This window comes from Heterocephalus glaber, unplaced genomic scaffold (assembly GCF_053883595.1).
Source record: "Heterocephalus glaber isolate CG9 unplaced genomic scaffold, H.glaber_assembly_v1.0 deba00001594, whole genome shotgun sequence".
NCBI lineage: Eukaryota > Metazoa > Chordata > Mammalia > Rodentia > Bathyergidae > Heterocephalus > Heterocephalus glaber.
Genome location: NW_028258369.1, coordinates 10,411,589 through 10,429,613, shown reverse-complemented (window position 1 = coordinate 10,429,613; position 18,025 = coordinate 10,411,589). Strand labels below are relative to the sequence as shown.

Here is an 18,025-nt window from a genome sequence, read left to right as displayed (position 1 = left end):
TGAACCAGCAGCCAAGTTGCTGTCTGTGGTAAGAGGTGAAAGTTGCCTATAGAATCTGAAGATGACCATAAGAGAGTTGGCTTGATGGATTCCTTGGCTGCTTTTGGCCATGTTAGTGAGGGAAAATGAGCAGCTGAGGCATGCTTTGGGCTTGTTTGCTCCTCCAAGTTGAAGTGGGAAATAACCTTGATTTCTGTCATCAGTAGGTGGAATAAGTCTCTATAACTGGACATTTTTATCTAATTGGAGACTCTGGAAAAGGGGAAATGTGAAAATGGTTTCTCAGTTATCCTTATTTTCACCCTTAAAGACAAATTCATCTTTACAATCATTTTTTTTATATTGGGGCTTGAACCCAGGCCCTTCATGCTGAACTACATCCCCAGTCCAGACAGAGATACACAGTACTTTGGAGTTTTAAAATTCAACTGGTACAAATATAGAGAATTTTTCATTGGGGCCCTACTCTGAAAATATCCTGAATAATGCTGGACCATCTGGGTCACACACAAGTACCCACAGAGCTTATTCTGTGATGGGAGCATTCAATATCAAGGTGCTCCTTGGCTCTATATTTCTGATGCAGAGCCTGGATGCCTTCCCAACTTGTGAGCCTGTAAAAAGCTGCAGGTTGGGAAAAGTTGGCAATGTGACCCCGTCAGCCACTCCTGACTCCATTCGCTCTAGGGGATGTGTCACTGCTGTTGGCTTGTGATTTTCCAAAGTAGTTTCAGCTTAGAACAATGGCCTGGGAACCTGACTCCACTCACTTTTCTCCCAGTACACACCTCAGTAAAGCAATTTGTTAGATACAGCTATCATGGGAAAGAGACTTACCATTTTTAGACTGCTCACTGGATAAATGACCAAGAAAAAATGAATCAAAGGTAATATAAACCTATTTTGAAAATTTATGTCCTAATGCTTAAACATGACATGTCTTTCTGATTGAGTAAGATTAAAAAGGTCTTTTTTAGCCAGGAATGATGGTACATGCCTATAATCTCAGAACTTTGAGAGGCTGAGGTAGGAAAACCGCAAGTTTGAGCCCAGCCTGGGCAAATTTGCAACTTGGTGAGATCCTGTCTTAAAATAAAAAATAAAGGGCTGGGGATATAGCTCAGTGTGAAGGCCGTGGGCTAAAGCCCCAATACAAAAAAAAGAAAAAAAAGCCTGCCTTGCAAGCACAACATCCCGAGTTCGATCTCCGGTACCAAAAAAACCCTGCAAAATTGATTTTGTCTTTAAGAGTGAGAGTAGCGGTGATTGAGAAAATGTAAAGTTTTGTTTGCTGAATGGAACATAAAGACATATATTAAACCCAAGCACCTGGGAGGGTACAAAGGGGATACTGTTACAAAGACCTTTGTTATCTTTGTTTTCCAGAACTGCTCCTGGAATCCCACTCCTCTTCCAGAAGGAAAACTCCCTCTGCTGTCTGTATAAGCTGGTATGAGCATAGACTGCTGAACCTAGATGGCACACAACAGCACGACTCAGCAGGAGTGGGCCAGCTCCTGCAAGGTCTCTGCAAAATACCTCCAGATGCCATCCATGCTTGCTAGGATGAACTAGTTTGGGACTGACAGCCTCAGGAAGCCCCTCTGGAACCATGGATTGAACTAAACACACACTGGACTGAGCAACCTGGAGGAAGAGACAACACAGTTGGGGAGGCCACAGTAGAGGCCACTTGCCCAGCAGCATATCAGCTCAGTGTACCCTAACATCATCAGCTTTTGGTCTCCAGGGAACCATGAGAGCCCTAGAGGATTGCATTTCTTGTGTGTGTCTCCTAACTATCAAAACATTGCCTTAGCCCTGGAAGATGTTCAGTTTACTGGCCAGAGCTGTGCAGGGCCTAGGTAAAAAAGATCCATAAAGAACTAACAAAGGAAGCCACCTGGTTACCTAAGATAGACCCTTATGGTTAATGGGATTTACTTTAACTGCTAAGTCCAGGATTCCTGAAGGGCCTAAGTGAGATCAACACTTCAGGTTGGTGTCATCCTGCTGTTTCAGGTCTTACTGGTAATTCTTCTGTAAAGAAACCTTGGCAATGTGTCATGGGGGTGGACTGTGTAGAAAAGGAGTTAAAAATAGGAGACCTGACTGCTCTCCTTGGGAGGGCCTATCTACAAGGTTGGCCCTTGGCCAGGATCTGGGGACTTATATTTTGGCAGTGCTCCCTCCTTTAGCTGACAAGTGGCTCACTGTGCCTAAACTGCTTGTACAAACAATATGGTGTATGCTGAATACCTGCTCTCATCCTCCAAGTCTGGGAATCTGGGTATGTGCTCAGAGAGGGCTGCAGTCCCCAGTTAAAACCCTTGGCACTGAGTCTGTAAGAAGCTTCCCTGTTTGGCAGGATTTCATACGTGTTCTCCTAATTTATTGCTGGAGGAAATGAGTCCCAAGTGACATCACTAGAGAGGACTCTGGAAGCTTGTGTCTCATCTTCCCCAGATTTCAACCCCTTTTCTGATCTTGCTGTCTAGCCTTTCACTGTAATAAATCAGGTGAGTGTGCCTAGATGCTAAGTCCTCCTAGCAAGTCATAGATTCTGGGCTTAGCCTTAAGGACCCATGAAAAATTACTCACTCTCAAAATGGGGATACTTCTTACTTGCTAAAGTTTTTTATCTGTCTCAGATAGAATTAATATATCATCAAATTCTCCTTTAAAAAGTGTCCAACTGAGTGTTTTTAGCATACTCACAAGGTTATACACCTATAACCACAGTCTAATTCCAAAACATTTTCAAGATACCCCAAAAGAAACCTTTATTCACTAAGGAGCCCTCCCTCTTTCTTCCTTCTGCTAGTCCCTGATAACCATCTACTTTTTATCTCCATGGATTTGCCTATTTTGAACACTTCATATAAGTGGAATCATAATTTATAGTTTTTGTATGTGCCTTCCTTAACTTAGCATAATGTTTTCGAGGTTCATCTGTCTTGTAGCACTGTCAGTACTCCATTCCTTTTCATAGCTGAACAATATTCAACTTTACAGATATACCATGTTTTGTTTATCCATTCACCAGCTGAAGGAAATTTGAGCTGTTTCCACTTTGTGGCTACTATGAAAAATGTTGCAAAAGTATTTGCATGCAAGTGTTTGTGTGAACATAGGTTTTTAATTTCCTTGGTTCTGTAACTATGATAAGAATTGCTGAGTCATATGATAACTCCATGCTTAACTTTTTTAGGAACTCTCAGCCTGTATTCCACAAAGCTACACTATTTTACATCCCCACCAACAATATATGATTGGTCCAGTTTCTATATACCTTCAATCAACATTTGTTATTTCCCCTCTTTAAACAGTTTTAGCTATCCTAATGGGTGGGAAGTGCTATCCCATTGTGATTTGGAGTAGTATTTCCCTAATGAGTAATGGCAATGAACATCTCGTGGCATGATTACTGGCTTCTTCTGTATCTTCTTTATAGAAATACAACCATTTGGAAGCAGCTATGACTAGGTAGACTTTTATGTCATTTATAGGTCATTTCACTGAATACTGTATAGTGTATTTTGGGAATGGAAACCAGATGTTGCTCATGTGCAAATAAAAGAACACCAACTCTCAATAGCTTTGATATGATGGTTTGATCTGATCTGGTAAAGGAAGGGCTTTTATAGTCTGGTCCAGTGTTTGTCAGACTTCAATGTTGAGGTCAGCTGGGGCCTGAGAGCTGGCCCTCCTACAAAGCTCCCAGGTGATGCTGTGATTGCTGATCCATAGGCTGCCTTTTGAGTAGCAAGGCTCTAGTCATTCATTCAGCTTTTATTCTGTGCCAATCATTGTATTTGCCTTATTTAAACTATTATCTCATTTAATCCTCAAGACAATTTAAATAAATAACTCCATTTTATAGATGAGCAAACAGGCTTAGAGAAGTTAATTAACTTACCCCAAATGGTAAAAGCTAGTGAGTGCCACAACTGGTTATGGGACCCCAGATACTGTGGTCTACAGGCTACTTTGCCAAACCGTCTCTTAAGAAAAGTCTAGTAACCACCACAGCTCATCAAGTGGCTTTTTTTCTCTAACGAACATGCTCTCAGTCATTACATAATTCACTTACCTCTGTGAGAAATATAGCAACAGCAAAACATTGGTCGGTTAAAATTGTTATTAACCGTTGAAGACATTTCATAAAGCCAGCAAATAGGAGGAAAAATACAAAAATTCACGAATAAATCCCAGGCTGACCAACACCACTTTAGGGCTTTTCCTCGGTGTCACCAGCTTGGTCTCTTTTACCTGAGTCACTGGCCTGCTCAGAGAACATGAACGTACTTCTGCTTCTGGCTAAAGAAGCCTGTGTGGGTGTCAATAGTCGCATAACAAGAAAGCTTTCCATGGGACTAAGGTGTGTGCGATGAGCTGAGGAATGGAATCAAATGAAAAGTTTAAAAAGCAAAATCAAAATAAAACAAAATAACATGTTTAAACAACACAGTACATGATGCAAATGAAATTCTGGGTGGCAGAACAAATGTGGAAAATAAAAATATTCTAATAAAAGAATGGTTTTGGAGTTTGTCATAAAATGCAACAAATGATGGGTCATTTAGAGTTTGGGGGCATGCATTAATTCTCTTGGGGTGCCAGAACTCATTCAATATGTTATTATGTATACTGACCTGCATCACTCAAGAGAATTAGCCCACTTCCTAAAGTGTTAGTATGGACTCATTTACTCGCCAAATAGATCTAACATTGGAAAAAAAAGGACTATACCTATAAAAACACTCATTTTAGGTTCTCTGTTAATAAATATTTCTCTTTTTTTTTTAAAATAAGCATTTATTAGTTGACTACTTTTGATTTTTTTGTTTTTTGCGGTACCAGGGATTGAACTCAGGACCTTGTGTTTGCAAGGCAGGCACAGTGCCACTGAGCTACATCCCCAGCCCTAATAAATATTTCTTAACACTGCTTTTTTAAAAAAATAAAATATGTCATTCTATAGTAGTTTAAAATAGATCCTTTCGGGCCGGGGATTTAGCTCAGTGGTTCTTCTGCCTGCCTCACAAGCACAAGGACCCGAGTTCGATCTCCGGTACAAAAAAAAAAAATAGATCCTTTCATATTTTCTGTGTAAATAAGGGGAAAAAATAAAATAAACACAAAAGTAATAACAGCCAACTGATTATCAGCCTCAATGGAAGATAACAGGATTCATAATCTAAAATTAAATGAGCAAAACATTTTTGATGGTTTAGGAACATATTTATATGGCAACCAACAGAAAGACTTACTTTCTATTCTTTGGGTGCCTATTAACTAATAAATGGTTTGGGGATTAAATTTTTGGAATTTATAATCTACAAGCAGATAATTCAGTTATCAAGAATATATAATAACATACTTCACATATGTTTATATGTTAAACAATGCAAAAGTGAATTTAACACCAAACTGGAACCATAAGAATTAGTGAAAACACATGGAATACACTCACTAATAGAACAGCTTCCTAAAGAGGGTGCAGGTGTTTCTTCACCCAACTCTTAATTCCTTCCATGTTCCTGGAGCTTTCTCATGAACTGCAGCAGAAATCAGCATTCTGACACTCACAGGGACTCTGACACACATGCCATGCCTCTGGGATGGAGAGGGAGGGCAACACCAGCAAACAACAACTAGGAAGGAACAGCAGCCTCTTCCAAGTCACAAACATCCTCCTACTCACCCCTAGGGGATAACTTGACATGCTAATACTCCATTGGCACCTGACTCCTTCAGGTGTCAATGCTTTAAAATATACATTTATAACACGGAGAGCCTTCCCTTCCTTAGCTTCCATACTGTGAAAGGTATAAATTCAGGATTCCAATGACTCATCTGAGCCTCCACTAAAATATGGATGGCATTAAATCAATGCAGGTTCTAGAATTGGCATGTGGCCTATATATCACCTTCCAACTCAAAACTATACCTGAAAAGGCTGCCCTCCTTTCCCCCTTTTAGAGGTCTTGTATTACTTCTGTGTTTCTGTTTTCATCTATGAAGTAGACAGGTTTATAAACCATGTAGGAATGCAGAACCCCATTTTTTTCACATAGCGAGTCTCCCAGGTAACTCTGACGATCAATTCTATTCTTTCTGGCTAACCAACTGCAACCCATCCCTGACTGGGCAAGTACGTTTTTTAACTCCTACATATGTACTGTGAAAAGCCAAACAGTTTCTTTCAGACTGGGAGAATATCAATTCCTGTTCCTATTCAACAACAATCTGGATCTAGGGCAGTGGTGGTGAACCTGTGGCATGTGTGCCGCAGCAGGCTGTTTGTATCATTGAAAGCTCTAAAAGGTTCACCATCACTGATCTAGGGTAATGCCACTCTTCAACATCCCATTAGCAAGGCCCTAGGATGCCTACATTCAGACCACGAGGCTGAGAGGATGGTGGTATCTGCAGAAGGCTCAAGAGGGGGGCTCTCGCAAAGGCCAATGTTAAGATGCTCACACCAGAAAGAAGCACACTGGAAAGACCAAGTCTACAGGTTCACTTGCCTCGGTCAGGGGAACAGGATATTGCCACGGTAGATGAAGACAGGCGTTTACTCATAGGAGGCTCCGGCTGCTTTGGCAAATTCATAGTTGATGTTGAAAGTTTGTCACATGCTGCAGAGAAATGCATTAAAGACATTGGTATTCAACCACCATAGACCAGGAAACACATATCCTAAAGTCTCCTTCCTGTCCTCATCCACACACCTCTTACACCGCTGTGGAACAGTACATTCTGCTTTCTTCATCTTGGTATCTCATTATCCTAATCTAGAAATGTCCAGGTTACAGCAGCCACTGGTCTGAAATGTTTTAATTATGTTCCTCTCTTAAACTTCAAATATTCAACCTTATTCAAACGCTCAACTAAAGCCATGCTAATTCCACATAATTTTCTTGTGTCTGGGAATTTTTAAAAGTATTAACACTTTACAAAAACCTGGATCCAGAGACAAATCCCTCCTGAAAATATTTTATGGTTCAACTGGGACTGTGTACAGTGAAAATGAACTTTTCCTGAAGGTTATCTGTGGCTCAGGTTGGAGAAAAATGCAATTTGTAAAGCAAGGAGCTGTATTTAAAGTGGAATGACCTTTAGCAGTTTTTTTTCTTCCTCTTATTAAGAGATGGAGTCAAGGTTGGGCCTTTCACAAATGCTTTAGCAATTTATGGTTAAGATTTTAAAGTGATAAACAATGCGAGTATTAAACAAAATACACAATCAAAAAAAAAGATTTTAAAGTGACTCTAGGTTTTATGTTGTAATATTCCAGTCATTATTTCAAACTGGTTTCTAAATTAAATCATTATGGCCAAAACAAGGAATCAAACTCATCAGTAAGGTTTTCAAAAGCTAACTCTTCTGCTTATCTTGTTTTCAATGAGAGAACTGCCATGTCTGATAATTTCTGCTGACCAAATGACAGTTTAAAGCTGAAGTCAAAGTCTAATAAATTTGAATTGGGGATATATCAAATATTTAAACTTGAAATGATATTTTAATAGTCCTACTTTTAAATTTTTCATTATTTTAAAACTACTTTAATGTCTTGGGAATATATATAACCATTAGAAATGATATAATATATAGGGGTATATATTTTTCCTTTTGCCTCAGGCTCTGCTGTTGCTCAGTATGGCACTGGGGTTCAGAAATTCAATATTTTGCTTCTAATGGCCTGTTCTGTATTAATTTTGACTTTGTAAACATCCCATTAGAGTATTTTATCTTCATTATTGAGATTTCTGACACCCCCATAAACTGTGTGCCCAGATCAGATATCACATTCACCTCTTCAGGGCCCCAGGTACTGATTCCTAGTGGGTGATTAATCCACTTTATGTGCACCCCTGTGAGGAAAGGCCACTTCCACACTATAGGTAGTAACTCTGTCTGTGCAGCAAAATTTGTGTACCATGGGGCTGGGGATTTAGCTCAGTGGTTCTGCTGCCTGCCTTGCAAGTGCAAGGACCGGAGTTCGATCCCTGGTACCAAAAAAAAAAAATTTGTGTACCACCAATAAAAATATTCCTTGTCAAAGGAATGCCAGAAACCAAGGATATTTATTCCTATTGCAAATACAACCTTTCATATTGCTGATAAATGTTGCATCCCCTTTATATCTTGTTTTAGTTTTGCTAGCCAGGGTTGAATTTCTAAAGTCACTTTTACATGGGAAAGTTTTGCTAGTTTTGTTCTTGATCTACACCATAATAATTTTCCAGGTTTGTATCCACAACAGCAAACAGATGAAATCAAGCACAAAGCTGAGTTATCTCATTATACAGATTTCCAGTGTTAGTACTGATAAACTCCCTACCACTTCCTCTCAGACATTTCTCCCAGAATCCAATTGCATTAACACTAAGCCCACGTATTCCATTCAGAACTTTGTATGATTTTTTTCTCACCAGAAGTGTTTCGAATGCTCTACTATTTAATGCCTAAAACAGATGATTCATGAGATGGCTAAAAATCTACATGCACAGAAACATTGACAAAATTTTGAAGGCAGAAGTTGGTGAGCTGAGGACGAAATGTCTCCAGGACACTAAGATTTAAGGCATGCAGAGATTCATGATGACAGAGGAACAAAGAAATATGCGCATGTCACTCACATCTCTAGAAAAAAAGTTATAATAGATCAGACTAAGAAATCAAATGTGAAAGTGCTTGAAACAGACAGTGATGGAGGAGGGTGATCAAAACAATTATCACAAAATGCTATGGCACAGTGATATTCAGATTATACCGTTGGTGGACTCAGCAGCGGCGGAAGTGGTCCCTGCATCCGGAGGGAGGGTGGTGGCTGCTAAACCTAGAGGGGGTGGGGTATTTTCTGATTCACCTATACAACAAAAAATCAGAGCAAAGAGAGGTAAAAGAAAAAAGTCCCAATTTGTTATTGTGTTTGAGTTTCTACTTAGGAAATTAGAAAAGTAACAAATGGTTTGTTTTCTTCTCAAGAAAGAAAAAATTAAAGTATGTTCACTGCCAAAAGGTTAAAAGCCCAATACAGCAAAGTCAAGTAGCTATACTATGTCTGCTCTCAGAAAGGGCTACTACCCAACTCCTGCCCTAATAGAATGCTGAGAGCTGAAGTGTGACACTGAAAAGAGGGAAAGTCACCCTGAGGCTAACAATCCATATATTAAACACTTGAAAACTGAAAGATGAGTATGAACTGGATAATGAAATAAGTCACCTTGAAACAAAATCGAAAGAGCAACAAAAATTCATAACAAGGAAGGAAAAAGCCCAGACCTTCTTAGAGGATAACAGCTGCTCTGTTTCCCAGTCAGTCACGTCTGGAGCTGTGACTGAGTCTCCTGCCTTTTCCCTTCCCTGAAATCAGATTACCCTTACACCTGACCGCTGAGTCTGGCTAGCCAGATTCTGCGTTCATTTTCCTTGCTTTTCTTTTTGCTCTCAGTCAAAATTCAGTTAGATCATCAACTGCGGCCTGCTAGTAAGAATGCACAGCTCCTCTTCATGAGAAGTGTGCAGACAGGAAGCTTGGCAGTTTCAAATATCAGATCTGAAAAGGGTACCTGTAAGGCTATCTGCAGCATCCCCCAGATCCTGCAGACACCCAGCTGTGGCCATGATCCCTCAGGGCCCTGCAAGGCAGGGACAGCCCTATACTCACCATCGCGTCCTCCGGGCCCTGCAGGCAGTGATGTTCCCCAGGAACACTTCTTCTTCAGCTCCAGCTGCTGTGAGCGCTCCAGGGACCTGCGCATCATCGCTTCTAGCCGTTCCTGCCCAGTTCATGCAAAGCATTGGGTGTCACCAGAGAACACGATCAAGCACCCAGGTCCACTACACTGCTGTCTCAGGGCTCTCTGGGTGAGTCACCAAATGGGCTTTCTGGGCTCACCATCCCAAACCCAGGTGCTCTCTGCAATACTAGCCAGGTTCTTGGTGGGTGGAGAGTAAACAATGCGGCTAGGCTAGCACTGGCTCTGCCCTCCAACTGAACACAGTGTCCTGTCCCCTCCCTCCCCCCTTCCCTAGGGAGAAGCTGCTGCTATGCCAGCCCTTGATTTGTTTAAGAATAATGCCCAACAAGCATTAACTCCTTGAGGCCTGTCTCAAGCCCCATTTTGCTCCATCCAGTAAGAGGACTTCTCCACAACCAATTGCAGTCTTTCTAATTTTAAGGATAAAACATTCTGCTTTGAGAAAATTTAAATCAAGTTGTAATTTGAGTTCTTGTATCCTTAAATATAGCTTTTTGGGGTGATACATGGCTTTGAGATATATTTTGCAAAGCCCCGTTTTCACCTTAAAACTTAACGGAGAATCAATTGTTTTACATTATAACACTTTTCTACTAATAGTACTCTAGAGATAATATTGCTCAGTTCAAAATTTAAAAGAGACAGGAGCACAGAACCTTCTGGCCACAAAATAAAGCATTCAGGTATTCCCAGAGTTAGGCAGGTTTGGGGTGGGGGAAGAATAAGCAATTTTTAACCAGAAAAGAAAAACAACCAGCAAGTTTCTTTCTTAAAAGAGGAGAAGCACTCCCCTGTAATAACCAAGCTTACTTTCATAAAGCTGTCCTTGACAGTGGAGCGAGGGCAGTCTAATTCTGTACCCCCCACCACCTCAATGACACTGCAAATTCTAGCTCCTCTCCCTGCCTCCACCTGAGAAGGAACAAAACAAGGCTGACACCCTTTAGCCCTCATTAAACCCAATTTGGAGGCATTGCGGGAACTGAGCTGAATACTCTCTGACTCCATATCGCAAAGAGATGCATTATTTTTCACTGTCTAATAAAACAGAACCATGCAAAAATAATTCAGGACAGTAAAACTTGAGTAACCATGACTTAAGCAACACAAAAAGGCTCTTTTATTTCACTTACTAGAAACATATAAAGGCCACTTAGCAAGTACCTGGATGTATTCCTTTTGTTTACCCTAGAAGGATGAGATTTTCTTCTACAAATCTCAGCCTTCTCTGTATAATTTTTCTCTGAACAACACTTTGCTAACTTTTGCTAAGAGATTTTTCCAGGGATCTTTGAGCAGAGAGGGGGATATCTTTTCCTGTTGTAAGACTCAGATTTGTACTTGCTATAATTTGTGGTTTAGTTTTGGGCCAGAAACTCAACAATCATGAGTATGCATTTCCTGCTTGTCCCATCTTCATGATCCTTGGACATTAAATTCTGATACCCAATACTGATGGTCTGCCAGATACTGGTGGGGCCTGAAGGGAACAGATCTCCTCTACCATTTGATACCTGAAATTAGGGTCATGGAGGTGGGCTGAATAGTATTTCATTATACAGATTTAACATAAAGTATTTAACCAATGACCTAATTTAAGTGTTGAAACCTTTCACCCTAGAATGAATTTTGTTTTGGGTGGTTTATGGTAGATTTCCTACATGCCAGACAGACTTCACATGATAGTCTCTCATCGGATCAATGGAACAGAATAGAAGGTGCAGAAACAACCCCAAGCACATTTAACTATTTGATCTTTGACAAAGGACCTAAAAACACACTGGAGGGAAGAGAGCCTCTTTAATAAATGGTGCTGGGAAAACTGGCTATCTACATGCATAAGACTGAATCTAAACCCATAGCTCTAATCATGTACTAACCTAAAATAAAAATGGATCAAAGAACTGAATGTTAGAAACAACCTGTTGGAAGATAAAATGAATAAAACTCTTGAAATCGTAGGCATAGGCAAGGATTTTCTGAACAGAATCACAGTTCTCAAGAAACAGTACCAATAATCAACAAATAGAATCATATCAAATTACAAAAGCTTCTGTTCAGCAAAAGAACCAACCACAGAATGAAAAGAAAACCCACAGAGTGGAAAAAAATTTTGCCAGCTACTCTTCAGACAGAGGACTAATGTCTAGAGTATATAGAGGACTCAAAAAAATTAAAGACCCAATCAAAAAATGGGCAAGTGGGCTGGGGATTTAGCTCAGTGGTTCCACCATGTGCTTCATAAGCGCATGGTTGTGAGTTTGATCCCAGGTACCAAAAAAAAGCAAAAAAAAAAAAAAAGGGTAAGTGAAATGAATACACATTTCACAGGAGAAATACAAATGACAAACAAATGCATGAAAAAATGCTCAACATCACTGGCCATTAGAGAAATGCAAATTAAAACAACACTAAGATTCCATCTTACTCCAGAAAGAATGTCCATCATCAAGAAATTAAATAATAACAAATACTGGTGAGGCTTCAGGGGGAAAAGGAACCCTTCTACATTGTTAGTGAGAAGAAAAAGTGGTATAGCCTTTATGGAAATCAATACAGAGAGTCCTAAAAACACTAAAATTAGAAATTCCATTCAACCCAGCTATTCCCCTCCTAGGTATCTTCCCGAAAGAGTTAAAGACATCATGTTACAGTGACAGATGCATACCCATGTTTATAGCAGCACAATTCAAAGTAGTTAAATCTTGGAAGTGGATTATATGTCCATAAACAGATAAATGGATAAAGAAACTATGGTATTTACACATGACAGAGTATCACTTTACCATAAAGATAAGCTGGAGTTATTTGTAGGAAAATGGCTGCACCTTGAGACTATAATATTAAGTAAAATACATCAGACACACAAGCTTAAATATCACATGGTTTCTCTTATATGAGAACCCTAAATTATAAATAAAGAGCAAAATAGAATATAGATAATAGGAAGTAGGGAGATAGATCTTTCTCCAATGGGAAGGGGGTCAAGAGATGGAGGGAGGGAGAAGGAGGGAAGGCAGAGAGGATAAAAAAACAGATGTGTTCTGTACATGCACCAACTTCACACAAGGAATGTAAATGTTATGTACTACAAACATGGAGTAATAAAAAAGAAAAGAAAGACAGCCCTTCATTTAGTAGAGGCCCAGTGAGAACAAAAAACAGAGTCTCACTGAGCCAGCCTACCAATGAGCAGCTGCCTAGGGGACAGAATTACACAGTAATACTCACCTAAAGAAGACCTACCCCTGGACTGTTCAATTACCTTTACAAAAAACCATGCCATTCACCCTCTATCCAATGTGGTGCTCCAAATTCCATCGCTGGAGATTTGACCCTTTGGATTCTGAATAGGTTTATGAAAATGTAGCTCTCCCCCAAGAAAAAGACAAAGGTAGGAGGAAGAAAAACAGGTAATTACCAAATTCTAAAAGAAGGGGACTTCTGGAACCCAAAGAAGACAAAATGGGGTGACTGAAACATGCCAAAAACAAAACTTGCTCACTGCATTCTTGTCCTATATAGGTAGGTATTACCTGGTGTTTGTACTTTTCTGGTCCTTCATGTGATGAAATGTAAAGAATCCCTAGATCTGGAGTCAGGAGGTAAGTATGCAAATCCCACCTCTGCCTATCAGGTTTGAGCCCTGTGGCCCTGAGTTAATCATTTTACATCCTTAGGCTTTAATTCCCTCAACTATAAAATGATGATGATATTACCTAAATCATCAGATACATAACTCTAATTCTACAGAGTTAATGACAGCCTAGGACCTGAGGTGATAAGTCTGATTTTGAAGAGGAGGATAGTTAACAGGACAGTTTAGAACAGTGGTTCTTAAAACTTGAGTGTGGATACATCAGAATCCCCTGTAGAGTTTGTTAAAACACAGATTGTTGGGGTGTATCTCCAGGGTTTTTGAGTAAGCCTGGGGTGGAGCCTGCTGAGAATTTGGATTTCTTTTTTTTTTTGGTCCTGGGGATTGAACTCAGGACCTTGCGCTTGGGAGGCAGGAGGCGGAACCACTGAGCTAAATCCCAGGCCCCGAATTTGCATTTCTAATGAGTTCCCAGGTGCTGATGGTACTGGGACCAAACAGTGAGAGTCACTGGTTAGAGGAAAGGCTGAGCGTGAAAAAGCAGCGGAGAGAAAGTCAGTCACATCAGAAAAACAGTATAATAAATATTAGGACCGCATACTGCATACTGAAGTTCCTGCCAAGTCTTCACTCTCCTGAGTATCATCTGATGATCTACAGAGGATGGGGAAAGAGGAAAGCAAATTCTTGTTCCTAGAATATCTTTTACTGGGTGGGGCTTAGTAAAAGGAACAGACAAGGAAGGTTTTACTCGTTTTTTTTTTTTTTTTTTTTGGTAACGGGGATCAAACTCGGGTCCTTGCGCTTGCGAGGCAGGCAGCAGAACCACTGAGCTAAATCCCCGGCCCAATGAAGGTTTTACTCTTGATCTCTTGAGCTCTGGCTCTAGACCTGACTGAATTAACCTGGAGAATCATGAACAAGGTGACCCACTGAGCTGGCCGAGCACTACAAAAGTCCTCTAGCTGGCATGGCCCAGACACTGTTACCTAGGGAGTGCAGTGTGGCAGGAGGCGGGGTGTGTCTTTTCCACTGCTTTTATTATATGTGACACAGCAGGTACAAGCTCCCGATTGTCCTCAGCAGGGAACCAAAGGGGGCCTTTTCCTTCAGAAAGAGACCTCTGCATCTGGCCAAGTGGTTGGCATGGTGCCTCACCCAGCTAAGGCCCACTGAGAGCAGTCAGCCTTCAGCTGAGTGAAGTTTTTATTTAGGTGAGTTCAGAAATTTCTTGTTTGATACTCAAGTTGGTGGCTTTTGTTAGCTATCGAACAATGAGGGTATGAACAGTTTAGATGAGTCAAACTAACTTAAATAAATGAAGGTACTCCTTTAAAGAGACCTTTCTTGGTTATCTGTTTAGCACAAGAACACAGAGTTGCCTTCTCCAAATCTCATCTTCCAGGCCACTGGTCAGGATGCTACATTCCCAAGTGGAGAATAGACTGTCAGCCCTAACTCAGATGACAGGAGCTTGTTTCAGCAGCTGCTTCTGGAGTTCTGTGGCATGTGACCTTAAGGAGAAGGTGGTCTCCAGCAAGAGGATGAGTTCAAGGTCATAGTCTCAAGTGGATACTGAACTTCCCCATCTGCAGGATAGGCCTGACACTACCCGCCACTATTGCCAACTCTTGAGACCTCTGGGAGCAAGACTGTTCATTCTGCCTTGCAGATGAGGGAATGTCACGTCAGATGTTTCATCCTGATGCAACTAAGTCTTTAGTGGTTTCACTTCTGGATAATTTTCTATTTGCTTCTGTCCTTTCTTGTTCCCCTAATGTGGTGGTTGTGGAAGGACATGCTGAGATACCAAAAATGTCATCATGATAATCAAAGGCACATGAAGTGAGAGCAGAGCAGGGTGAAGGGTCAACAGGTCTCATAGGATCTCCTAAATATTAGACCTGGAAAGGTAGGATGTGGGCAATCCAAACATTTTCCAACTAGCTAGAGAAGCAAAATGGCCTGCACAAGATGAACAATCTTCTCACTGAGGCTTTTTCCTGGTTGATGGTGACAAAAACTACTTAAATCTGGCACTAAGAAGAGAATTAAGAATCTCCACAGCCAGGCACCGAGCATGCAGCAGCCCTGGCAGAGCTCTCCAAGAACCATGGGAGTGAATGCTGAGGGCTTTCTTTTTTTTTTCCCCATTAAGTTTATTGGTACATTTCAGGTATAAATACAGTTACATTCATCATTGGGATCTTGTACCATTACATGAGTATCTTGGTTCTTATTTCTTTTCCACTTCCCCTGCCCTCCCTTCACCCCCTCCATCCTTACCTATTTGCAAAGACTTTGTTTCCATTTTTTTCCTTTTCTCTAGTTTTTCTTTTCCCTTTTTTCCTTTCCTCTACCCCTCCCACTTGCCCTGCTCCTTCAGACCTTTTCTTCCTATTACACAATATCAATTATACATTTTTAAAATTATAATATCAAGATCTAGGAGACATTACCACAGATTTTATAGATTTAAAAGGATATAGAAAGCATATTACAAAAATCTTTTTTTTTCTTTTTTTACTTTTTAAAATGTTTATTTGCATTGAAAAGAAACTGTTGACAAAGAATAATGGGAAATAATCTTGAACTAGTGGAAAAAAGAGTCAACACTACTGAAACACATTTTTTTTCAACTGAAAACCTCTTAGATGTTGTCACTGACATCAATGAAAAAACTGACGACTTCTTACTTTTTCTAAGCACATGGCGATATAATGAACAATATTCATCACCTCTGTTCTTTCCTGAATATACAAAAATTAAAATACCAATTAAAAAACTAATATTTTTCTCTTTAAACATTTCTTACAGATACAATTTCAATATTCTCATTTAATAGTGGTATAATTTATGAGACTTTTTTCTATTCACAAGTTAAGCAATCCACCCAAAGGGAACTTATAGTCTATAGGCTCACAGTGCAAATAAAAATTTAGGAATGCAGCAACTGACATTTCTAAAATACAAAATAGATAAAAATTCTTAGAAGGTTCATGCAAAAAGCTTTGCTAAGCAGATGGTCACAAAACTAGAACATCTGATAATTCTGCTGGCGATATCAATAGGACTCCCAATGTTTCTTGACAACTTGAACTCTCATCTTAGGCTTTGTATTTGGCTTTTCCAGTTTCACTAATGACATAAACATGATTCAAATCCCAGAAGTATTCATTATAGTCAAGGGCATAGCCAACAACAAACTTGTCTGGAATTTCAAACCCAACAAAGTCTGGCCTATATCCAATACCTCGAGGGGTCCTTTTCACCAGCAAGCTTGCGACCTTGACCATCTTTGGATTATACTGCTTGACCAAGGAAAGCAACGTTTGCATTATTTTGCCAGTGTCAATTATATCCTCAACAATCAAGACATTCTTTCCAGTTAAAGTTGAGAGATCATCTCTTCCAATGACCTTTATGTCCCCTGTTGACTGATCATTACAGTAGCTCTTGAGTCTGATAAAATCTACAGTCATAGGAATGGATTTATCACAATTTCTATTCAGTGCTTTAATGTAATCCAGCAGGTCAGCAAAGAATTTATAGCCTCCCACGACACTGGGGCTGCGAGCCGCCTTAACGGAGCCGGCTGGCGCGCGGGCTGGTGGCAGTCTGCCGCAAAAATCTTTTTTGAAATAAATTTGACAACTTCTAAGAAGTACCTTGGAAGACAAATTAATGAAACTAACTCTGGAGGAAATATAAAATTTGAATAGCACCTATTAAAGAAAGTATATTCCTATCTTGAAAACCTACCTATATGACAACAGCAGGATCACATACATTTTAACTGATAAATTATATCAAACATTTAAAGCAGAAAAAAGAAGGAACACTTCTCCATGAGGGCTTTCTTTGGAGAGGGGCTTCTGCAGTGCAGACTCATCCCTCCCTAAAGATCAACCATGACAACACCAAATGAGCCTCTGTATTAGAAGTGAACCAACACGGATGTGCTTAACTGGCCAGCTTGGATGTGGCAAGTCCCTAAGCTACACCTCAGTCTCCTGGGGCAGTAAAGGTGGGAGAAGGTGGCAGAGGAAGGCTTCTGTTTCCTTGGGTTGCTATACAACCTTAGGAAGTCCGACTATCAACCCAGCCCAGCCCAGCCCAGCCCAGCCCAGCCCAGCCCAGCCCAGCCCAGCCCAGCCCAGCCCTGCTCTGCCCTGCCCTGCCCTGCCCTGCTTTGCTGTGCCATGCCTAGGAAGAAGAAAAAAGCAAGCTCAGCTTGTGTTTATACTGACAAGGGTCAGGCAGCATCCCTACCCCTGGCTTGCCATATTAGGGGTGCAAGAAAGCACAGAAGCAAATAGAAAATTATCTGGAAGTAAAACCATTAAGGATTCAGCTGCATCAGGACCAACCATCTGGCATGACATTTCCTCATCTGCAAGGAGGAGTTGTTTGATTGCCTAGTTTAACAAGCCTCCTGCATTAATGTTCTATAACGGAAAATTATACACAGGAATTATCTCAAAAGTGGACCCCTGTGACACTGTAGGATGTGTCAGAGCATGAGAAACATCTAATGTGGCACTTTATAGTAATCCTTCCTGGCAGCAGTAATGACAAACTTTCTCCTGAATCAGCAATCTCACAAGATGTCAGGAATCAAAATGGAGAGGGCAGGAAGGAAGGGAATGGACTA

General features: G+C 40.4%; 1 protein-coding gene across 6 annotated transcripts in view; it reads right to left on the bottom strand.

The window, feature by feature from the left end:
* Map7d2 (MAP7 domain containing 2) overlaps positions 1-18,025 on the bottom strand; it is a 128,717-nt gene that overhangs the window by 39,450 nt on the left and 71,242 nt on the right. The window contains exons 4-7 of one of the 6 annotated variants that reach the window (XM_013066046.3): positions 9,680-9,791; positions 8,783-8,848; positions 6,534-6,644; positions 4,273-4,395 (exon numbers count right to left, since the gene is read on the bottom strand). In XM_013066046.3, coding sequence (XP_012921500.1) covers positions 4,273-4,395; positions 6,534-6,644; positions 8,783-8,848; positions 9,680-9,791 — 412 coding nt within the window. Of the gene's footprint in view, positions 1-4,272; positions 4,396-6,533; positions 6,645-8,782; positions 8,879-9,679; positions 9,792-18,025 lie in introns of all 6 variants that reach the window. The other 5 variants (XM_004866167.4, XM_004866169.4, XM_004866168.4 and 2 more) reach the window with 5 other exon arrangements.